General features: G+C 40.3%; 1 protein-coding gene across 1 annotated transcript in view; it reads right to left on the bottom strand.

The window, feature by feature from the left end:
• Positions 1 to 9,496: 9,496 nt before the first annotated feature.
• Positions 9,497 to 25,765, bottom strand: part of MEMO1 (mediator of cell motility 1) — a 56,183-nt gene continuing 39,914 nt past the window's right edge. Inside the window, exons 5-9 of the mRNA XM_054022785.1 lie at positions 25,464 to 25,575; positions 24,025 to 24,167; positions 22,884 to 22,960; positions 11,444 to 11,548; positions 9,497 to 10,159 (exon numbers count right to left, since the gene is read on the bottom strand). Coding sequence (XP_053878760.1) covers positions 10,028 to 10,159; positions 11,444 to 11,548; positions 22,884 to 22,960; positions 24,025 to 24,167; positions 25,464 to 25,575 — 569 coding nt within the window. The 3' untranslated portion in view covers positions 9,497 to 10,027. The remainder of the gene's footprint in view (positions 10,160 to 11,443; positions 11,549 to 22,883; positions 22,961 to 24,024; positions 24,168 to 25,463; positions 25,576 to 25,765) is intronic.

Here is a 25,765-nt window from a genome sequence, read left to right as displayed (position 1 = left end):
CAAAGGGGTTGCCAGTAGCTCAGCACTTTTAAAAAGACAATACTAGGACACTTCAAAAAGCAGGCCCTACAACCATCCTGCATTAAACAATTATTAAACATGGCTACAGCTGTCTGTTATTCCTCAGCATTTAAATGGTTGAACTTCTCAATAACCATGAGATGGCAACAGCAGCACATGTCTCGTAGCAATGTACTAAAAGAGTGTTTGTAGGGTTGAGATCTTGGTGACATTTTTTTAAAGCATTGCCTGCTTACTTCTGTGTTAAAAGGCTGCTCTCCCATTGTGAAGAGCTATGGTTTATGGCCCTGATTCTGCAATCTGATTTACATGGTAGATTCCCCAATTAACTGTGCTCCACATGGACACAAGGGGCCACCACATGCATCAGCCTGCAGGATTGCAGCCTATACACTAAAAAGAACAGGAGTACTTGTGGCACCTTAGAGACTAACAAATTTATTAGAGCATAAGCTTTCGTGGACTTTTGAAGCGATAATCAAGAAAGCCCAGTACAGACAGTTTGATAAGAAGTATCACTTCAAAAGTTTTTTTCTCTTACTTAATTGGCCTCTCAGAGTTGGTAAGACAACTCCCACCTGTTTATGCTCTCTGTATGTGTGTATATATATCTCCTCAATATTTATTCCACTCTATATGCATCCGAAGAAGTGGGCTGTAGTCCACGAAAGCTTATGCTCTAATAAATTTGTTAGTCTCTAAGGTGCCTGTTCTGTTTGCAGATACAGACTAACACGGCTGCTACTCTGAAGCCTATACACTGAGTTTGTTATGAAAGAAAATTATTCCCAGAGGGCTTTTCCCCATTCTTGCTTTATGCACTATGAGAAAAGCAGTCCTTTAAGAAATTAAGTGTTTTTTGAACTAGACAACACCAAATATTTTCTGACTTTTGGGGGTGTTTTTCCCCATGTTTTGCATAAATTAAAATTTCTTAATAGTGTGAATTTATTTATGTATTTCCCACAATATCAACAAAACAACAATGAAAGTGTGACCAACACAGAAATATGGCAATGCACAAACACAACTGATTTGTTTCACAATTATTATTTAGCAGGAAGATAGATGGAGCTGACAACTGAAGACAACAATTGAAATGACTGTCAGTTATTGAACAATATAAAAACATTTATTTACTATTGGCTACAGGGGATGATGCAAAGACACAGAACCCTGGTGGAAGATCCTAATGCCAGACAAATCTCAAGGCATTCCTTAGGAAAAGGTCCTATTAAAATTAATTAGATTTTTGCTTGATTAAGGAGTGCAAGTTTAGGCCTCTAGCAGTTACTGTGTTTTTCTACTACCAAGATCTAATTGTACATATAAAGCAAGTGCATTAATGCTGTACTAAAGAACAATACATTTTTATTGATCATTTTGTGACAAAGTGAAAAAACATGTATTTTACACACAGGGATTACAAACATCTGAAAATGCTTTTATTTTTTCTACCTTTTCCTTTTCTAAAAAAAGCATTTTTAAATGAAGGTTGAGTCACTGTTCCATTTTAACTAAACCAGTAAAAATCAAATGATGAAGAAAAGTAAATATTCATAATTGTATGATGGCTTAACTAAACAATCTTGTACAGAGAAAAAGACACCGGTTTTATTTTTTAATGGTGAACTGCAAGGCTAAAAGAATATGATTACCCCTCCCCCATTACTGCTTCTTTCTGATGTATTATTTCGAAGTTATTTTTAAACCTTTTTAAAGAAGCTTTGCTTTTTTATTTACTTTACTTTTGAAATAACAGTTATGAGGACATTTTAATGTATCATAAAGGAGCACGGAAAGGCACAAATGACTGATTTCATTTTCCAACTCACTTGAAGTGTTTTTAATTTGATGCATTAAGTAACAAATTTCACTGTAACACATGAGTGAGTGACCACATTGCCTATTATCTGGGTTACAATATCTTGACTAATGTTATTGCTGATCACTGCAAAAGGAGTTGTTGCTGACTCTGGAAGCTGTTAGTTGCAGAGGTAGATTTCCTACATTTGTGAGGCGTGCTGACAACTGGAAATGTAATGTAGCAAGAACAGTGTGAACGGATACCGTCATCTTTATGATAAGGAAGCACACACTTTCTAGTCAATAATATTGCAGCAGTGACTATTATATATCACTGGGGGGAAAAAAACTTACCATCAGTAGTTTCAATAAACCTGTTACTGGGAATAGACATGCCAGGCAATTATACCTTTGGGCAAAAGGACAGAATGTAAATATTGTATACATATGCTCTCTCCAAACTTAACATAATTCCTATATATACAGCAATCAGAGATACACCCTAAATCACGTTTAAAAGCAGGAGTTTATAGTTTGAACCTATAGTCTGTTCTGTTTTATATTATCAATTTTTTCCAAGTATAAAACATTTATACTCCACTTGCACTCTAAAGTATTTTGCGTACACTCCGTGTGTCCCCTCAGTGTATTCTATCATTTCTTTTCAAAGATCATTGTCTTTCTAGTCTGGGAAGACTTCAGCTCTAGGCACTAAACAGACTTGGCCTTTCTTTGTGGGTAAGAGTGCTGCATAAGCAGTGCACTAGGGCCCCTGGGTGGGGGAAATGCTGCACAATGTTCTCTGGGGAGAATTTTGGCTGACTGAAGGAACACCGATGAAGCTGTAGTATTGATGGCCTCCAGAACCAGCCACGTCCAGCCCTCCTTAAGGAAGGGATGATAACTATAATGCAGGGCTTTTGAGATTGATGAGAAAAATAAAGAGGAAAGGAGGTATCCTCAGGATTCCCAATGCAAAGAGAGGGGAGAAGGGCCTGATTCAGTCCCCACTGAAGTCAGTAGGAACCTTCCCATTGACTTCAATGAAGTGGATCAGACTTCAAACATATATGGAAGAGGTATGGGTATCAATCTATAATTATATTTCTGTTGCTGATCTTTCTTTTCTTAGCCACTCTCAGTTTTCTGTAGCTACTGTATGATTTCTTTAGGTTTTCATGGCAGCAGGAACAGTGTGTCCTGGGGCATATATCTTTTGAGCTGAGGAGCTATATTCCAGGTTGCATAGGACTTTCTATTTACAATAAATATTAGAGGTAATTGGATGTATGTAGAGAACACTCCCCTCCCAAACATTTGCTGATGGATGAAGCGTTGTTCATGTGCCAGGAGCTAAATTACTCACTTTGACTAGAACAGTCATTTTATGTCAGACCCAATGTAAAGAAAGCAGCACTCATTTAGTTCTTAGTGCTGTGATCTGGAAGTCAGGCTGGGAAAAACATTTCTCACATTATGTAAAATGAGAATTCTCTTTGAAAATAGTAATTACAATTGGCCTTTCCAAGCCAACCGTTCACAGCAGAAATCTTTGCTGAAACATGATCTCACTTATGACACTGGTACTGCTACATTTTAGTTAATCGCAAAAGAATATAAGCAAATTTCATGCTGCTTTAATAAATGATTCATCAAGGCAAGTGCTTACCAGCTGAATATTCAAACATTTTATAACAATGTTGGGGGGTTTTAAACACTAATTCTTTTCTCTTTATGTTTTCAGGAGTTTCTGAAAGTATCCCTATGCAAGAGGTTTAGTACAATCAAATATTCAAGGCACAAGAATGTGTAATATAGGAGCCAAATTATCATGGACCACAACCTGCTCCATGTTACATTGGTGAGTTGGACTGGAGCAGTGAAGGAGTTAGGGAGTTCCCTCTCCATCTCATTCTGTGCCAGCAGAGCAGCAGGGTCGGCTACACACTTCTTGCCTAAGAAAGTGGTTTGCTGGTAGGAGACTGGACTGGCTACTGCATCAACTGATGGAGCACACTCCTAAAGGGCCATGAGCTGCCAGCCAGAAGGTGTAATCAGATCATCAGCACATATGCTGCAACATGCAAGAACTAGCTAGGGGCATAGACTGCTCCTTTTTTTAAGGGCCTGACCACATTTCCCATGAATTTCAGTGGAAGCAGGATCAGGACTTGAAGCAATGTACACTGCTGCTCTTTTACCGTGCCTGTCAACCCCATCTGCCCCAAACCAGCCAGCCTTGCAACAGCAAGATGGCTGTGAGAGCTTACTCACACTCATCACCCCCTACAAAATAATTAGGGCAAGATTTAGCCATCATACTTGCTTTATGTATGGGAAATATAAGTAACACTCAACATTATTCTAAAATACTGTAACAAAAGATTAAAAACCCACAGGCCATTCTCTCTCTACTAACTAGCCTGAGCAGACATTTTAAAAGAATGATATGCTTTGACCTCTAAAGGTAAAGCCATGCCAGAGAAGAACACTACTACTTCTATTAGCAAGAGATGAGCATGTCTACAGTGAAAAGACCATTTCTAATAGTCACTGAATGACACAAGCAACTACTGCTGAATTCTTCTGAACCTCTGAAAGTTGACCACATCAGCACTTTGCTTTTGAACCTAGGGAGCTCATGTATGTAATAACTATATACACAAGAAGAACAGGAGTACTTGTGGCACCTTAGAGACTAACAAATTTATTAGAGCATAAGCTTTCGTGGCTGTAGTCCATGAAAGCTTATGCTCTAATAAATCTGTTAGTCTCTAAGGTGCCACAAGTACTCCTGTTCTTTTTGCGGATACAGACTAACACGGCTGCTACTCTGAAACCTATATACACAAGCATTTAAGAAGTCATGAAAAAAAGACATCATGGATCATGCCTGACCCTATGGTATTACGATCACAAGAACTATTGGTATGCTAAACCCAGGGTTGTGAGTTCAATCCTTGAGGGGGCCATTTAGGGATCTGGGGCAAAAATCTGTCAGGGACGGTACTTGGTCCTGCTGTGAAGGCAGGGGACTGGACTCGATGACCTTTCAAGGTCCCTTCCAGCTCTATGAGATAGTTGTAGTTATATATATGGAGATATACCTGTTTTGTTTAATTTCAGTAGCTCCATATCCCACTGCTAGGAAGCTTCTCTGAATGGCCTCTTGGGTCAGATCTCTCAAAAGTCTCATCACAAAAACTCTCTCAATTTTAAACATAATTTTACACCAGAAATTCTGAATCATGAAGTAGTTTTTAGAAAATATTGTTTACGCCAAAGTAATTGATCCCACATCATTTTAACCTCACTGAACTAAATCATTGCCACAAAGACACAAAAAGCACAATACAAAGGGCCAGATTCTGCATCACTGAAGTCAATATAAATTTTGGCATTAACTTCACTGGGCACAGTAAACAGTTCCTTTTGAATTAGCTTGAATGCAAGAACCCCTAAATTAGGGTAAAAAATGTAAACAGTAGATCAGGTACTTCCATTTCCTGAAACCTTCCAAAACATTTCATGATGCATATTTTCTTCTTGGTGCACACACAATTATTAACAAGAATCGGAACTGCATGACTGGAAAGAGCATCCTTTGTGTATCACACACGTTGGCTAAAACAGAGTGCGTTATCGTCAGTTCCTGATCTCACTTTAGAATCCTGTAAGAATGATCGGCAGACTGGACTGAAGACCAAGAAGATAAATTTACTTACCTTTCATTTTATTTCTTTGAACATATGACAAAGGATTCTCATTCATGGGGTTTGTGCTCCTAGCACAAGACAGGGCAGAACTCCTCTAAGGTTTTTGACCTTCTAAAGCAGCAATAGTAGCAGTCTTTGTGCATTCCCCTCCCCTCATATTGCCCAGCACATGCTACCAAAATCTTCTTGTCAGTTCCTGAAGAAGAGAGGAAGCAAGCACACCCGGCTAAAAAGAATAACTAATGTAAAAATGAATCCTTAAAAACTATCCCAACAGAATTACGGATAAGTCATTTTTCTGATTCTAAAGTCAGGATTTTCACTCTTGGAGAACAAGCAGCGTGAGAGATATCCCAAAATAACAACACTGCAACAAGGAGTGTTCAAATTAGACTAATATTCAGCATGGAAGAAACAAGAACATTTAAAATAGTTAGGTACAGTAGGGTAAAATACCCACCAAAGTCCCAAGGCATGAACAGAAAGCCTGGATGGAGGTGTGCTCGAAAAAACAACTTTAAGACAGACTTAAATAAGGGACAACCCGAAAGAAACAAAAGCTCTAGGGATCTGGACAATTTGGGTAACAGATTCTGCATTACTGAAAGAATAAAGCCAGATCCTCCCTAGAGACTGAATCCAAGCTTTGCAAGTGTATGTAGGACCATCTGGCTATCTTACATATGTCCAATATTAAAATATCCCTCAGACGCACTACACTAGATTCTAAAGCTCAGTTACATGTTGTAGTTGCCATCACTAATAAGGTGGCCTTGCATGTAAGAAACTAAGGCTTTTACGCTGAAGACTTCCTCCGGGTCCAGCTGCAGGCTCAACTGATGGCAGTCTCCTGTGGTGGAGTGAGAGAGAACCGGGGGTGTCTCTAGAATGGATTTGATGTTCTCCATGAAACTTGATGGCTTTGGGTAACTTTTCAAGGCAGATCTCTCTTCCCTTCTCCCCGACCTAAGTCAGACTCTACTCTAAGGCTGAGGAACTAGCAGCTGAACTTAGCAAAGACCAACGTCTTTCTAAATCAAGCATTTCTTTTGAAACTTCTGGTTCTCTTCATTTCTTTGAGGGAATGGAGGAAGAGAATAACATCCTGAAAACAAAAGAAATGAACTACAGAAAAATCCCATCAAACCATCCAGAGAAAGTTCCAAAGTATCGGGAAACTACACATACCACCAGTACCAAGAGAAGACACCCAGAGTTGCCAGAAGCACCAATTCAAAGCTCTAAGAAAAGTGTGTGACAAAATGCTGAGGCCTCAAGACAAAGTGAAGCAGCACTGAATGGAATACAATGAACAATAGAATTGGGCACAGAAATGCCAGGACATGCTAAAGTAACAATTCTGAAAAAGCTCCAAGTGAGGGGTTGCAATGGAACTGAGCTGTAGGAGGGCTTGAGGCTGAAATGAGAGGGCACTCTTGGGTTCGGATAATCCAGATCATCATGAATAGGCTGCTCAGATTGGGTGAGAAATTAATTTCTAAGAAACAGGTTGTGAGTTGGTGAGAGCTAGCGCAGCATTTGCTTAAATTCTCCTGAGGAGAGCACCTTTGTGGACTATGGTCAGAAAAGGAATTGAGGGCTCCAGCAGGTAACCCACTTAGAGGGTGCGCTAACCATATGCGCTAACCACTGCTCCCAGCGCCTCAGCGGGTCCAAAATCTTATAAGAATTTGGCCCTGTTTCAAGCTGGAAGCATGAGATCCAGGAATAAGCATCCTGCAGTGATGTTATTTTAAAAATAAACTAGGAACCTGTACTCAAATGGAAAAACAAAAAGATAATTTTGTTTTTGTAATCAATAACATTTTCATCTGGTGTGTGTGTGTGTGTGTGTGTGTGTGTATACCCAATTATGTAACACAAACTGACTGCGAGAACCACTTTCTTTAATGATATTTAATGCTATAAAAGAGGGGTCAAATCCTTCTCCCCTTTCTACAATAGTCCCACTGAGGTGAATGGGTCTGCTCATCTAAGTAAGGCAATCAGCATTTGTCCCAAAGAGTATGTTACCCTTATTTGAATGAGAAGAGCATGTAATAGGTCCTCAGTGAAGCTGGAACAATGTTGTTCTGGTCTTCAGTGAAGGTCCTTTAAAGATTGGTCCTTTAAAGATTCTTATATTTGGCTTCTTAATTTCTTTCCCTTTTTGACATATTTAAACGGAGACACCTAGAAATTCTTCAAATTAAGCCAAAATCAAGGCAACCGTATATATATATATATAACGTATATGTATATCTGACACTAGAGGTGTCCTGTTCTCACAAGACAGGCAGTTCTACCACAAGTCCTTCTGATTAAGTCTCTATGATTGCAACAGTACAGGAGGCCAGTTTGGGAGTTTTTCAGCAAAATTATCAGCGTGATTAGTAGGCTCAGAAATTCCAATTTTAATTAGAAACTTTATTGTGAAATACATTACATAGTTTACATGTGGTGAGAAGTGCTTTCACCATGAGATATTTCAGAACATTGTGCTGAGCAAAATGGCTATAGATTTCCTTGGAACTTTCCTTTTTAAAAAAAAAATAACAAAAATATCTTCTTACAGAACTATGAGGCAACTTAAAAAATATTTTTATTTAAAGGCTATTACTACATTTACCTTCGGGTAAAAATATTTAATGATTCCAAATACCTGCATGTTTCAGAAATGACATAAGTATTTGGCATTAAAACTAACAGAAATTCGAGTTCTAAATAATCCTTGAATTCACTAACATGTGGAAGAGAAGCAAAATAATGCTAATTTCAATGATCAAATGGTTTTTGCTAAATAAGGCACAGTCATCAGAAACCTTTGAAACTTTATAGAAGAGTATACAAATTCAGATATATTTGTACATATTTGAGATTTTCTTAGAAAATAATCTTTCAGGCTTTATCAATCTGCTGCTGAGAGTTTCCAGGAACAAGTCAGAGCAGCAAGGCAACTAATATAGAGAAGCCATGCAAAGAGTGAAGACTGATGCTTATGATGGCATAAAAATATCTGCAAAGTAGTTCATTTTATAAATGGAGCATTCACCTGATATCACTGAAGTGGTGACCATCCAATTAAGGGAAAATTAGATGCGGAATTATTTCTGCAAGTAGTGTCTGCATACAAAGATGTTCTCCCCCACCCAAAAAAGCGACAAGTATGAGACATACAAAGGTCGCCTGACAGTAGACCAAATGTCAGGGAATGTTAACTCCATTTACTTAAACAATAACTACTGCCATCGCAATTTGCACTACTTATTAAACAAAATGAAGACTTCCAAAAATGGTATTAATTGAACAAACAATTACCATTATTTTGGTTGGAGAAGTGCTCAAGAAACCCATAAGATGTAGTGATGTTTCAAGAGGTTGGAAGAAACAGAATTTTTTTAAGATGATTTCTTATTAAAGAATTCAAACGTGAGAAATTTCTTTTTTCAATCAAATCCTTGAGGAACAGTTGCATGAACGTAGCACTGTCTGGCCCGAATGACCTCTGAATGCTGAATATGTTTTCAGAATTACCTAATTGGCAGACTTCTGTTTTCAATTTTTATTATTGCAATTAAAATACTGTATCCATTATAAATTGAATAATCAAGTTTTGACATTAAAAAAGTCACCAAAATCATTATTTTGACACAGATTTGTATCATATACCAAAAGATAATTTTTATATGTAGTTCTGTGAAATAAATGCAAACACTAAAGTATAAAAAAAGATTTTAAAAATTAATTTGCAAAGCTGAACTCATTCTACAGCTTTGAGGTAAAAAAATTCTGTAATGAAGAAGTCATGACATAAATGTGGAATATAAAATACATTCTAAAGTATTTTACAGAATGGTTGAGTTTATCATCAGGCATGAGAATCTGGAGGAGAATGATGTTAATGAGAAGCAGTTCACATACAGAACACAAAGCAATAAGTTTAAATCAGACTATTTTGGTTTGTGTAGCCCTTTATTAGCAACTAAAATAGAAGATATCTGTTGTACAACACAGCTAGTAATGGACTATACTGGAGTTTTATTATATTCTAATACAGGATCATTTATAAATGCTTTTTTTTTTTCATTAAAAAGCTCCCACCCTTTTTTCTGTTTACAACTGGCAAAACTATTCTGAAAGCTGAGTACATGTGCACAGGTCTGCAAAGAGTGCAAATTTAGGATATGGTAAATGCTTTACATGTTATATTTGAAAGGACTGTCTACCACCAGGCCTTTACAGACATTATCTTTTTTTTTTAAATCACAAAGTTTTGACACAAGCCTTCCTTCCATTGGTTTAACAAGAAAGCATTTTTAAATGAGTTGAAACTAAGGAAGGACTACACCTACTGGAAAAGAAGAGAGTTCTATTAGTTTGAGGTTTCAGTATACCCGAAGACCAGGAACCATATCTTTGTGAGGGCTAGGCTGGGACCCCGTACATAGTATGTGTGCAGGTGGCATCCCTGAGTGTTCGGAGGTTCAGTGGACCATTAGTGCTCCAGCAGCATAACTCACTGAGCTGTCTTGCCAGTTTCGACACTGGCTTGACTGGGCATAATTCAAAAATGAAAAGCTCATATTCATTCCATTCTTCTGGAGCTCTGTTATAGCCTATATGAAAACAAAAAAAGAAAAAAAACAAACACGTTAAGGACAAGTTATTCACAAGATGATTTATGCCACCAGACTCTGCTATTTTAGTCCCCAGCCCCCTCCTTCAATTGGACTGAATGCGTTCCTGCAGCTCCTTCCTTTCCTCAAAACCCCCAAATACTCCACGGACACCTTCTGGAGAGACCCCACCTATGTGACTCCCTATTATTCATGCAGAGAGACCCCTCCCTCACCTAATCTTTTGTGCAGTAGGAAATTTTTACAAGAGGCAAACTGAATACTGGTGCTTGTAGTCTTTGAGGCAGTTGGACCATTAAGAGAAGGAAAATGCGAAGCAAGAGAGACAACAAAATGTAGGGACCTAGATTTATTGCTAAATTGTAGAATTATTTTTAACAAAAAGACTCCTGTGATTTTGGTAACATGGTCATAGCTACAACATTTAACTTTTTTTTTTTTTTTTTTTTTTTTTTAAATACTCTTCCCAATATAGACACTGCAAATGGAGATATTTTCGCAGGCCCCCTCCTGTAGAGATTCCTCAGTGTATTCTCCACAGAGATTCAACCTCCCAATGAATAACACCCTCCCTGGTTAAAATAAAAAAAGAATAATGTCCCTCCCATTTGTATTTTAAATTACATTTAAAAATACAAGACTAAACTCACCAGTACTGTCTAGCTGGTTTGCACGAATCCAGCAATGCTGTGAAGCAGCCACAAACCCACTGTGATCAGCTAATTAAGCCAAGTTTACAGCTGCTTTGTATCACCAGAGGAGCACACAGTAGCCAGAATATAACATAGAATCTGGCCCATAATGGCTATTAATTTAGGAGCTGGTTCAGAGTTGCGTGCAACTCCCCTTCGAAATAGTGACAGAAGCCACAATACGTTCACAATCACCAAATAAATAATATACAGGCAAACATACTTTCTTTAAAATATATGTGCTACCACTATTGATTCAGGAATTAATATTGTACATTTCACTAGGGATGGGAATTTCAAAGGAGTCTAGGAGAGTTAGTTGCCCTTTCACATTGAAATTCAATGGAACTTGATGTTTATCTCTCTTAGGCACTTTTGAAAATCCCAGCTGTGGTAAAAGGTAAGTTTGCCTGTGTTTCAGCCTAGAAAATTACAGAGTTTGAAAACTTGGGAAAACAAACTGGATTCAGACTTCCAGTCTCAGAGGTAATAGGCCTGTAGCAATTTACTGGTGAGAGAAATTTAAACAAATTTGCAAGAAGTCAACATTTTCACAAAGAGTGGTACTTACATTTAATAATACCCCAATGGGATGTCTTCCACATATTGTATTATGGTATTTCTTCAAGTAATTGCTAAAAGATACAGGATCTAGCTGCTCTATAATGCTCATACCCTGAAAAAGAGTCAATAGCAATGATTACTGCCAACCTAATTAAAATGTGTGAGCCTTTTAATTAATGGGCATCACAACTACATGATGTGTTTGAGAAGCAAAAACCTCAATTCTGAATCATGGGAATCTCAGCATATGAACAGTATTTTCTAACTGTGGGTTTGCCTTGCCCCTGTCCCTTATAAAAAGAAGGGACGGGGGTATGACCTTCCAAAGCCGTGAATGATTTGACATTCATGGGACTATCCTTCAAATCTTGAGACAGCCACATAAAGATCTATTGCCTTCCCACTACTGCCTCTGCCTGTTCTCCTGGCAACACTGCTCCCTGAGGAATTTTACTCCTATGGGCTTCTGAAGTGCAGTAGCACCAAATACTAGGCAGGCTAAAATCCACCTGTGAAAATAAAACCTAATTACATATCCTAAAATTTATGTTTATACAGACACCAATAAAATCCCATCAGTGTTCCAGGGAAAGGCTGCTCTTTCCTTGTCAGCATATAACACATCAAATACATGTAAAATAGCTTACCACAAATCTACCTTACAGCATCTACCTTCCTCAGCTATTCCCCAGCTGCCTCTTGCCAAACAGTGATAGGTCCTGTCCTACATTCTCCTGTCTGAGAAATGCTTGGTCCTTAAAGTTGCCAACGGCTTAATGAGGTCCAGCTACTGATGAGTCAAGGAAATTCCCCTGGAGTTCAGAACAGGACAGTACGCTTGCCATGGGAGTGGAAGTAAGTTCACGGTGGGGGTGGGGAGGGGAGAGGGGGAGAGAGCATGTGCACAATATTCATGGAGAAATTCTCCTGAAGTGCTTTTTTTTGTTTTGAGTTTAGGGGAAGTTGGATGGAAAGAGGAGAAATCGTCACCCCAAGAGCAGCCATCCTCTCACACCAAGTCAAGTCCACCCATCCCCCACAACAACAAAGCCCTAAACATGGTGAAGGGTCTGCTGGGGAGATGACAATGCCACTTACACTTCCCTCAAAACAAAGAATGGCCCATTCTTCCAGAAATGCTGCAATTTTCTTGCTTTCCAAGGGATTTTCAGGAAGGCATGCTCTGGCCCTTAGCATCCCAACTCATCCAGTTATTCCCTTTCTAGCTAAAAGTCAGCAAGGGTACCAACTGTGATGTGAACACTTGTCCACTAACTGGATTGTGACCAGCTTGTTTCACATAAAGCTATTCAGTGGTGTAATAAACTTTCGTTTACTACTGACCTAGGAAGGATATGAACTGGAGAACAACAATTTGAAAGACAAGATCATCTCCTGAGCTCTCCAGTTTTCTTGTAAATCTGAATTATTGTACAGCTATGTAAAGTAGAATCAGCTTAATTGCATACCCAAAATGGAATGAGATATGCCAACTGCAATTGTGATTATGACTAGGGCTCCATGTCTGTCACATGCTGGAGCGGCCTCGGGGGCAACTGCACCAGCTGCTGCTCAGGTGGCCCCGGGCAGTTGGTGCCATTGCCTCCGCTCTCCGTCCCCCCTGCGCTAAGATTTAGTCAGGGGTATATAGTACAAGTCATGGACAAGTCACGGGCAGTGAATTTTTATTAACTGCCTGTGACCTGTCCATGACTTTTACTAAAAATACCCATGACTAAATCGTAGCCTTAATTATGAACAGCAGAACACATTTTGCAGATAAAAAAAAAATTCGTTTCATTAATGTAGTACAGAACCTACAGTGAGGTACAAGATTCATGTCACAGCAATAGCCACTGAAATATCCTGAACTCTATCTGACAATTTAGCAGCTGTCCTCACTAAATGGTCACTGTATTTATCAGCGTCAAATAAGCTGATTTTGATACAAAAGTTATGACCATGGAACATTTAGAGTTTAGCTCATCGTCCCAAACTAACATAAATAAAACCTGCATTCCACAATACATCATCATGCATTCTCCACATTTTACTGAAACATCTATTTTAGCAATGGTTTACAGAATTTTAAAAATTGTATTGGAACTATTTTTTGAATCCTTGATTTCAAAATGAGTACTGCCAATACTGGTTCTCAGGCCAGTGTAATGTACAGGAGGGAACCCCCCCAGTTTGAGTGAATAAGGAAATACTGCTGTCACCTGGTATTTTGTGTTTTTGTTCATTCTAAATGGCAGTTGCATTAAGCTGTTTAGAAATCTGCAAGCGGCGAAGGAGTCCAGCTGGATATGAATTAAAGAAAAGAGTACCAGACAGCTCTGTAATTTATCATGTGGATACCACAATACCACCATATATGTAGTATATACTGGTTTACCAAACACATATTAAATGACATCTGCAGTGCCCAGGTGCAATGCGATGGGGAATATCTAACATAACAAAATTCATTTTTAACTCCTGATTTAGTAATCAATGGGGCTACTCTTGTAAGTAAGAGTTTGCAAGATGAGGTTCTTATTTTATGTATAGTATTTCATACTATAATGTCCAATAATATTGTATTCAATTATATTTATTGTCAATTTCATATCTACTTTGTTTCTAAGAAAAGTAGGACAAGAGTAGAATACACATAGAAGTAGAAATGTTCTAACAGTTAATAGTTTATGCAAATAATCCATTTATTTTTGCAGTCATTTTTCAAGTTTGCTCACTTTTCTCAGCTTGTAACATATCCAGAACAAAATTTTCAAAAATCAGCAATGATTCTGGGTGTCTCCGCCTTTTTGTGCCCAACTTGAGATGATTTTCAGAAGTGCTGGGCATCCACAACTTTAACAAAAGTTAATGGGAGCTGAAGGTAGTACATAGTACTTCTGAAAAGCACACTTCAAAAGCACCTACAATCAGTGGCTGCTCTTGGAAACTTTGGTCCTAGTAAGGATATGAACTGATGGATTTGTAAGCTGAATCTTATAAGTGAAAAAATAAAAGGTGATGGGATATTAGCAAATAATACTTCAACTAAGCTTCAAGTGAAACCAGATTCTGATCGCTGTTACACAGGCGTTCCCCCACTGATTTAAATGCAGTTATCAGATTTACACCAGTGCAATTGAGGTGAGCAATCTAGTCCTGATTGTGGCAGGTAGTTTTTTGTAGCCATGAGCAGAACAAATTACTCTTCATTTCTTTCTAAACAAATGCTTCCCCCGCTCTTACATCAGTAAATTATGGCAAATAATCAGATTTTTTTAATTTAAATTGGAGATTTTTTATTTAAATCAGATTTTTTTGATAAAATGCTTTTAGAGGAAAAAACCTATCTAAAGATAGTTTTAATTAAGATACATTATAGCTCAAAGATATCTCATCATGGAATAGGGATTATACATTCTAATTCTATAGTATGAGACAATATATTCATGTAATGTTTAAGAAAAGTTTTGTAAATGAGTTCCAATAGTTCATGGATTAGGGACCCAATCTTATGGGGTTCCAGGGGCTTCTGTATAGATTATTTAGGTTAATCTTTCTATGTACACAATCGGACAGTGCTCAGTCTAGAAGATATCATCAGATACCACCAGGCTTAGTTTTGCAGTTCTCAAACTGTGGATTTGTTTCTCCAGAGCTAACATGCTTGTTAACAGCAAAAATGTTTTTAAATAAATAAATAAAATATAGAGCTGGGAAATAATAGACCTCAACCCTATTGTCCCTCTGAAAAATTGCATACACAGAGTCAATCCCTTACCTCTTTCTAAAAGTGCAAGTTTTCAAAAAGTTCAGTTAATAGAAGATTGTTGGGGGCAGAATAGATCTGGACAAGGAGAAGAAGTCTGGAGACAAATGTGAGAACGGAGGGACAGGCAGTAGAAACAAAACTGAAACTGTTTGAGCAGCATATTCAGAAGTCTTCAGGTCTTTCTGAGTGTAGCTTTCATTGATTTGAAATCTACCTAGGGTTACCATATCCAGCAAATAAAAAAAGAGGACCCTCCACGGGCCCTGGCCCCGCCCATGTCCCCACCCCATCCCGCCCCAACTCCACCCCTTCCCTTCCCTAACTCCGCCCCCTCCTCCCTCCCACTCCCAGCCACGAGGAAAGGGCTGCCCGAGCGCTACCGGCTTCACAGTTTGCCGGGCAGCCCCCAGACCCTGTGCCCCCGGCCGGCACTTCCCCAGCGCAGCTGGAGCCCGGGAGGGGAAGCGCCCAGCCGGGGGTGCAGGGTCTGGAGGCTGCCCGGCAAACCGTGAAGCCGGTAGCACTTGGGCTTCGGGCAGCCCCCTTGCCTCCGGACCCTGCGCCCCCAGCCGGGCACTTCCCCTCCCGGGCTCCGGCAGCGCAGGGTCCGGAGGCATGGGGGCTGCCCGAAGTCGGTAGCGCTCGGGCAGCCCGGCTCTTAAACAGAGCCGAAGAGTCGGGGAGGAGCTTTTTGGCAATTCCCCCCGGACGGGGGTTTGAGTGCCGAAAAGCCGGACATGTCCGGGAAAAAAGAGGACGTATGGTAACCCTATTTTAATGAAATTCCTCTACCTGTGGGTAAGACAGGCATGCGTGCAAATGCAAACAGTGCCACAAAGAAATGCAAGGCCTGGTTGCCCGAATGAAACAACATCATGAGAAGTGTTCCTTCTCAGGAGGTTGCTGCGTGGAAAGGGAACATGTCTGAACATGCAGGATCTTCAGATTGGTAAACTTTTTTATTTCATACTTCTTTCTTAAGGACTGCCTGTCTTTCTTCTGGACTACTCTTGAATTCTCATGTTTGAGCAAAAAAGATAGTTGTTACTCTATGGTACTATCATTTTAGATGCAGTTGTGATAAAAAATAAATAGCTGAAATAGGCAGATTTTCCTTTCACAATTTCACCTTTAAAGTAGTTCTGAGTGTCAGTGAATGCAGTGAGTAATACTCAATAAAAACCATAATTTAAATCAATTTGGTTTAAATCAAATCCACCCTGCCTGCTGGCTGTGATAGTGATACATGTGTCCCTTATGCCTTATATAGGCAGGGAAATTGACCAGAATAGAAATTCTGGAATAGCCCTCCATTGCGGATACTATTCTGAAATAAAAGGCACTTTATTCCAGAATATTTACGCTGCTCATGAAGCATATGCTTAAGCGCTTTACTAAATAGGGACCCAACTCGAGCAAGTCGTTAGTTTAGGAGTGGTGGTTACTATCTTTCCCAGCATGAAATTGGTCTTGTCTCCAAATAGAGTAGGACCCTCAAAAGGTTAAAACATAGGGTTTTTTGTCTCTCTCTCTGTGGAGAGAACTAGAGGGAATAGCTTCACATTGTTCCTTAGCATCTCCATCAGATTCCACCCAGACCTGGATTGTATCTGAGGAAACAGGAGTGGGCTGAGGATAGGATATGAAACTGAAAGCATTCATACCAAAAGCTGAGGAAACATGGTTGATCTCCTGCATGAGGAGAACATTGCAGCGCCACTTCCAATTCCAAAGATGCACAGGCTGCACACCTACTACACAACTGCTGAAGAAAATTTCCAAAATTCATACGAAATTAGGTCGATTTTATAGAAGTCGATTGCATATGTCCACACTAAGCACATTAAGTTGGTGGAATGCGTCCTCACTACCGTGGCTAGTATCGACTTACGGAGCAGTGCATTGTGGGTAGCTATCCCACAGTTCCCGCAGTCTCCACCGCCCATTAGAATACTGGGTTAAGCTCCCAATGCCTGATGGGCAAAAACATTGTCGCGGGTGGTTTTGGGTACATGTCGTCAGTCGCCCCTCCCTCCGCGAAAGCAATGGCAGACAATCGTTTTGTGCCAAACACCAGGGCGATTAGAAGAGCACAGCAAGGCGCGCTGCGCATCAGAGGCTTTGAAAACCAGTTTCATGACTGTCCAGGCTTTGGTGTGACAGTTGTGTGTTTCTCCTTGATGAAAACCCGCCCCCTTTGTTGATTTTAATTCCTTGTAAGCCAACCACCCCCCCACCCCTTCGAAATAAAGTAACTACTGTTTTGAAACCATGCATTCTTTCTTTATTAATTACAAAAAAAATGAGATAACCGACAAGGTAGCCCGGGTGGGGTGGGGGAGGAGGAGAGGACAAGGCCACATTGCTTATTGTATCCACACTAAAAACCAAACTGTTTGAATGACAGCCTTCTGTTGCTTGGGCCATCCTCTGCAGTGCAGTGACTGGGTGCCCGGAGCCTCTCCCCACTCCCGACATTCTTGGGCTTCTGGGTGAGGAGGCTATGGAACATGGGGAGGAGGGTAGGCGGTTATACAGTGGATGCAGCGAGGATCTGTGCTCTTGTTGGCTTTCCTGCAGCTCCTACAGACACTTGATCATGTCCATTTGCTCCCCCATTAGCCTCAGCATCGCGTCCTGCCTTCACTCTTCGCGCTCACTTAATTCTTTCCTGGCCTCTGCCCCTGAATGCTTCCATGCATTAAGCTGTGCCCTATCAGTGCAGGAGGACTGCATGAGCTCGGAAATCGTGTCATCACGAGTGCATTTTTTTTGCCTTCTAATCTGCAATAACCTCAGGGACGGAGATGATGGGGGGAACGTAGAAACATTCTACGCTCTACGGTTCTGGGGAGACTGCATGGTAACCTGTGCTGCTGAGTTCGCCACTCTGACCAAACAGGAAATGAAATTCAAAAGTTCCTGGGGCTTTTCCTGTGTACCTGACTAGTGCATTGGAGTCCAAAGTGCTGTCCAGAGCAGTCACAATGGAGCACTCTGGGATAGTGCCCAGAGGCCAATACTGTCAATTTGCATCCACGCTACCCCATATTCGACCCAGCAAAGTCGATTTTAGCGCTACTCCCCTTGCCGGAGAGGAGTACAGAAGTCGATTTGAAGAGCCCTTTAAGTCGATGGAATGGGGTTGGTTGTGTGGACGCATTCATTTTTAAATCGACCTCACGCGGCTAAATACGACCTAACCCTGTAGTGTAGACCAGGCCACAGAAAAACAAAGTCTCGTCAGAGACCAAAGGTTCCAAGCTCTGTTAACAGACAGGGGAAAACAGGACAGAGATGGGGATTCCATATAGAGAGTGCTGTTTGCTTACAAATAAGTTGGAATTCAATATAGGAACAGGGTGTCACACATTCAAATACTGGTTAGAAAAGAAAGATGACCCTGAGGGGGACAAAACCAGCATATTACTATGGAGTATACTTTAGTTTTCTCCCTCTAAAAGTAAGATTACAAAATTACTCTCATAGTGATCAACCATGATATAGTAGAAATCACTTCATCAGAATTATTAAAAATGCTATACCGACTTTGCTGAATAACTGCCAAAGAAAAGAGTCAGTACAAGGAGGCTCAGTGACTCAATTAAATATGCCACACCCTGGGCTAACTGCAAGCTTTGGTCACAGAAATGAACAAGTGAGAATAGGTGTTTGCTACCATACTTTAATTATCTCTTCTAAAAAGATGCCCATCTAAACAGATTCCCACTCATGGGCCTTGTCTACACTAGTCTTTACTGGAAAATATCCCCACTGACACAGTGGTTAAAAAAACCTCTGCCTTCCCCTGGATTAGTGTTCCCACGGTGAGGAAACTGAACGGTGGGAAAGGAAGAGGCTAGCGCAGACATGGAAAGTAAAAAGCTCCAGGGATGTTTCCAAGGAGAAAAATTGAAAGGCTGCAACAGGCAAAATTTAACAATAAAAAAAGTTAAACATGTCCTGAACAGCAACAATTTTATCACTCTCTCTACAAATGTTACAAAATTATGGATCAGTCAGTAATAACTCCAGTTAAAATGTATGTTGGAATTTTCATTTCTAGCAAAACTGAATCAATTCCACACTTTAAAAATTAAATTTAGTCTTCAAATTTACCATAACTACTCTTCAGAGGACAAGTGAATTCTCCACGACTTTATTAAATAAATCAATTAAATTAATTTTTTTTGCAAAGGAAACATTTGCAAACACACCTGTGTAAGTCCTAGAATCAGTATTGGTACCCAAGCAACCTGGAGACTCAGTGGTACCCAGACTGGGACATAAAGTCTCCAACATGGTCTTTTTCTGAGGAGACTGGGATTGCTTTGAAATAGGCTCTTTATGAGAACTAGCATTCCCCTTCTTATGAGTCTTCCCAGTATCCACCACTAATCTCTCCTATGAAGGCCTATGCAAATACAATGCGGAGGTTGATGGGGCACTATGCTTGCTCAGAGATCCAGGTATGGGGCATATTTCTTGGCCTGGATCTGAAGCTGGGAGGAAGGAGCGCTCTATTATCAGGAGCCTGAGTCTAATCTCCCAATCTTTTCTAGCTCTGCTTTTAAAGGCTGAGCAGATAATACACATTTCAGGGATGTGTCTCCCCCCTAACCAGTGAATACACTCGGAATGTGCATCACTGACGGGATAGACTCCTGACAGGTGAGACAGTGCTTAAATCCCAGAGATCCTGGCATACCCTGGAGGCAAAGGGGATGAACCCCAAAAGGAACTCCTCCATTAAGGCAAAAAGAAGTATAAAACAACCCTGTAGCACAAAAACACACAAAAGCATATAGATGAATTAAAGGAGAAGTAAATAACTACACTAAACTAAAAACTCGAGGATTCTAAAGCTAAACTCTGAATGGTAGAAGTGGTCATGCTACATGCTCCGTCTCAGGCCAAGGCACTTGAGAAGAAACAGAGAGCAGTTTGCCCGCAGTAGCCCTATATATCCTTGGTATGGGGCACAAGGATGTGCAGGGAGCATGCACAGACCAAACGGGCACTGCTACTGAAAATCTCTGATCACCTGAAGTGAAGCACCCATAGGGACACAACTCAAAGAATGTAATAACAGGAAAGTATTTAGAGTATTTTCTCTGTCTTTTAACAGCATACAACAGCCATAAATAAGGTTAGAAGCCAGCCTACGTGACCATGCATCTTCCACATCATGCCAGTGCTTCACAGACCACATACACTGGAGTCACATCTTACGCGGGGGTTAGGTTCTAAGGTCAGTGCATAAGAGGAAAATCGTGGATAGTGAAAATTACCATAAAGTACAGTACCTAACCCCCGTAAGATATGACTCCACTGTATACACAGTATACACTAGAACAGGGGTTCTCAACCTATAGCGTGCGTGCCAAAGGTGGCACAGGACCCGATTTTTTTTTAATGGCAGGGTGTGGGTCCCGGCCGCCGCTGAGCCCGCTGCCGGCCTGGGGTTCCATTCACTCAGCCAGCAGCAGGCTGAGTGGGGCCAGCAGCGGGCTGAGTGGGCCTGTGGCTGGGACCCCGGCTGGCAGGAGCCAGCAGCCGAAACCCCAGACCCTCAGCGGGTTGATCGGGGCCGGTGGCTGGGCAGCCGCTCAGCCCGCTGTCAGTCTCTTAGGGATACCAGCCGCCTGCCTCGCTCAGCCTGCACTATTTAAATTGTTATTTTTCCTCTCCCTTTTTTTTGGCCGAGCGCGTATAACTGAATTTGTGCAAGTTAAATGCGTGTATGATTCGACCCTTCTGTATTGAGAACCGCTGCTCTAGAAGAATCCTACTGGTTTCCAAAGACCATTTTTTTCCCACTAGATAATAATTTAGATCTCTGAGATTCAGAATGGGCCTAAGCCCTCATGTATTTTTGGGACAAAGAAGAACCTGGAATAAATACCCTTTCCTCCTTGACGCAGTAACATGGGCTCAGTGACATTCTCTGCAAGGAAATATTGGATTTCCTGCAATGTATCTTCATGATAATGTTGAACTTAAGTGCATTTCTTAAAGAGAGGCAGTTGAAGTAATTTTTCTTAAGTATATTCTGTGGCTCCCCACAGAAAATGATGAGGACATATGAATCTGAGACAACCAGGAGTAACTGACACAAAAGGCTTCTAGCGTTCCTCCAGGTTCCTTCAAAGTGGATACTGACTGACTGGTCACTTCAGTACCTTAAAAAAACCTAGAAGGTCTTGCTGCTTTTGGGAAATTGACTTGGGATCATCCACATTCTCTTGGAAGAGAGATCAGAAGCTACCTGACTTTTGTGTATGGAGCACATCTAAATCCAGACCCAAATATAGGCTGGATTCTTCGGCCAGGTCTGCACAAAAAAGTTAGGTGGGCCCTACTACATTGCTCAGGGGTGTGAAAAATCCACACCCCTCAGTAACATAATTAAGCCGACCTAAGCCCCTAAATACACAGCACTAGAACAATGCAAGAATTCTGTTGACCTAGCTACCACCTCTTGTGGAGGTGGATTAACTACAGTGACGGGAGGGTCTACACTTAAACCTCTACAGAAACGCAGTTGTAGACCCAGGCAGGTGCTTTTTCCTTCCGTATTTTACAGTAGAAGGAGAGGATGTGGGTGACAGTCCCAATGGAACACAAGTGGCTCTAGTTTCCTTGGCCAGTGTGACCCCTACTTTTTCCCCACGATAGCTGCATCAAATCTATTGAAACTACCAGCAACAACATAGGTATGATCCCTGTCTAATGAAACTAGCACTATTACAAATGTAAGCTAACAAAACTTGATGTTCTAAGTCATAAGGTTTATTGCTTCCCCTAAATACAGATATATCTGCATTTAAACAGAAAAATTACACTGAGGGAATTTCGAGTGGTCAGGCAAGCATTTTTTCTCATAAGGAATATTCACATAAAGTGACAAGATGGCCGATGTTAGTATGGTGGGTCCTGCACTTTTCTTGGTGGGGGGGGGTTAAGATGCAACCCTTGCCCCTGCTCTTGGGGCGCCGAGGGCCCCACTACTGGCCCGGGAAGGTGGTAAAGGAGGGAAGCGGGGGAGGGGTCTGGGTTTGCTCCTTACTCTGAACCCCAGCCCCCTCAACCCCTGTGGGTTCTTACCCTCATCCCCCTTGGGTGGGGTACCTTCGGTCCTTAGACGCTGGGGGAAGGAGTCTCCCTCCCCTGCTGGGGCAGGGTCTCCCTTACTTCGGTTCTCTGATCTTTCAAGTCTTGCAGAATACCTCCAACCTCCAGTCCTCTCTCCTTCCTCCTTCTCCCTATCTGCCTGAAGCACAGGGGGTTTATTAGGTTCCTGACAGGGTCTTAATTGACTGCAGGTGCTCCAATTAACCTGTAGCCACCCTCCCTAGTCTACAGGGAACCATGCCTTAATTAGCCTTGGGCTTATATATTTCCCCTCTAACACTGCTCCCTGGCCCTCCTGTATCACAATAATTACATCCACTATACATTGTGCACACTCAGTAAAGTGTATGATACCAGCTGCCAATACACTGACTACAGTACAGTAGTTAAAAACCCTCTGTGTGACAAGTGAGAGAGAAAAAGCATACAATCAACAATGTATCAAATCTTGAACATTTTCTTAGAGAGTCTAGAAGCATTCAAAGTCATGTGAAATAGAAACTTATTAGACAATTAATTGCCCCAAATCTGAAAATCTTACCATTTTATCTAGGTGCTCAATGGATCTATAAATCTCTCCTTGGGATTCATCATAGTAACTGTAACGGAACCTTTGACCTTGAAACAAAAATCATGTACAAAATAAAAAGGGACAGATTAGTAGCTAGAACACTCCCCAAAATTATTTCAATTATAATGAAAAGCAAAGTACACCTGAACCCACACCTCTGGTAGCCAATCTAACATAAAATCAATTGTAAATCAAAAATTGGAAGTGATGCCTTTAAGATATTCATAAAAGAATGGTATTTTCCATTATATCTTTCTGTTCCATTCCAAACACCACCACAGAACCTCACCAGAAACACAGAAATTAAAACTATACCACTTAAAGTGCAGTTATACTTTGAAAAATGAGCATGTAAAAATGGCATTGTGTGGTCCAATGTTAATTGCCTACCAATGACTTCATATCAAATTTGCTCAGTTTACAAGTAAATGGACGTTTTTTCTCACTGACAGCCCTGCAAAATCAATCTGGAATCTGAAAGTTATGATGTTCTCTCCTGCCTGCACACCAGAACCAGTAATAAAGGGTGTACCTTTTTGAAACAGTCCCTTTATCAGCCATAATCATACATTAAAAAGCTACATAAACAAAGTGCTATTGGTTAACACCACAAAATGGAAGTCAGAACTCCTGAATTCTGACTCTGCCACCAACACCTGATGTATGATCCTAGGCAATTCAAATAAGCACTGTGCCTCTGTTTACGCATCTGTAAATAGGTACAGTTACTTCCATCATAGGGCTGTTGGCATGTTTCATAAATCAGTTAATTAATTTTGTAAATTCCTTTTAAATCCACAGAAGAACAACATAAGAGCAAAGAACTACAATCACTGTTACCAGGCTGTAATAATGCAGAGAAGCATGTAACACATACCTTCACTACCTCCCTCTCCCATCCCACTGATAACTCAAAGGCTGCCAAATTTAATTTAACCTAATTTTAAAAATTCCCTTTTGGCCTTACAGAGGCAGAAAAACATTTACGTTCAAAGGATAAATTTACCATAAAGTTCTAAGCACCAAAGAATGTTTAATGAAAGGGCCTGCTCAAATATAGCTACAATGTAGTTACCACATTGCTATAATACAAAGAAAACCTGTAACTTACCCCAATGGCAGAAGTCAGAAGAAACCACAAAGAGATTACTAGGATCTGCTAGGTATTTACTGAAGAGTTTTCCAAATTCCTGTTCTTTTGACTCACTCAGTGCTCCAACCAATACTGGAACAATGGTAAACTCATCCTTATGGCTTATAAGCAAAAGAAAAAAGATTTCATATTTAAAATATTAATGTTAAGAACTGAGTTCTTCTTCAAGGTATGATAACTGAAATTATAAATTTGCCCCTTAAAAGGACACTATTGACCTGAAATGTAGTTAATTAAACAACACAATTAAAAATAGCTTTAGATACTACACCTTCCCCAAGACCCCTGCCAATGTTTGCTTTTTTGCAACATTTTCAAAAATCTTTTTTCTCTCCTTAGTTGCAGTGTGAGAAAACCACAAAACCAACAGAAGAAACCAACTCTATAGAGGAAACAGCAAACGAGTGACTATGGACAAAATCAAAGAGGCAAAGTCCCCTATGTAGAGGAGCAACACAACAGATACACACCACTGAAACTGTACGTAAGCCGCAAGATAGGACGTAAGTGATGCTGACCTTCCACACCAGTGGTTCTCAATCTATTTATTCTCAACCTATTTGTTACCTGGGCCGCAGGCTGAGAACCACAGTGCCCACCCCACCAACCCTTATGCCCAGCGCCCCACACCCAGAGACCCCTCCACAGAGTGGGGCCAGGAGTGGAGCCCAGCATGGGGGGCCAGGGACAGCCCCTGAACCCTGTGGGTTTTTCCTTACTCTCTTTTGTTATAGTAATCATAGGGATCACCTGTAACAAAAATAGCTATCAACTGGACACTGATTTTTAAGTTGCCAAAAGTATATACAAATTTTGGAATCTCAATAGAAAACATATAACACTATTCAAACTTTTTTTTAAACTGGGCAAATGGTTCAGTGAACCAGTCACAGAATCCTAACATTTAGAGATATGGAAGACTTATTAAGTCATCTCTTACATATTTCAAGGCAGGATTGTTCCCTACTGTACATTTACAGTATTAGTATTTTGTCAAGTCTTTTACATGTATATCTCCGCATGGGAGATTTAATTTTACCTAGCTTTGCAAATAAAAATTCACTTCTGGCCTTACAATAAGTAGAAAAACAATTTATAGACTCATAGATTTCACTGATAGGAAGTTTTCCCCAAAATTAACTGTATTCACGAGTCATTACACAATACTAACTACTTTCTTCCTACAGGATGGTCAGATTTGATTGCTCAACTGCTTGCCCTGCTCCCAGTTTCCTTCCTACCAAGAAATCTCAAGTCTCGAATTTGTATTCTTAAACTTTTCTGTTAAAAAATTATCATTCTCCCACCAAAAGAGGATCACTTCTTCCTACAGGAACATACATGCAGTTCAAATATATAATTTTAGGTATTGCAAAATAAACGTTTAGCCATAGTACCTTTCCATGGCTTTAGCAGTATAAGGCAAATGCATTTCAATACTGTGTTCATCTTCATCGGTCTGTAGAGACATACGCTCAAACATTCCAGTCTTCCACAATTCTCCATAAACTGAAAAGATTTAAATATATATTAAAATGCTTCATTAAAATAAATTTTTACCAAAAATTACATTACAGCGTATCTTGTTAGAAGTGGCACACTAAAATAATACACCCTGCCTCTGGGGGCTATGATCACAGAACATTCTCCGTGGTAGCTTTCTAATTGAAGTGCAACTTGCATTTAAAACCAAGTTACA

The sequence above is a fragment of the Malaclemys terrapin genome, chromosome 3 (genome assembly GCF_027887155.1).
Source record: "Malaclemys terrapin pileata isolate rMalTer1 chromosome 3, rMalTer1.hap1, whole genome shotgun sequence".
Taxonomy (NCBI): domain Eukaryota; kingdom Metazoa; phylum Chordata; order Testudines; family Emydidae; genus Malaclemys; species Malaclemys terrapin.
This window is presented reverse-complemented; position numbering and strand designations above follow the sequence as displayed.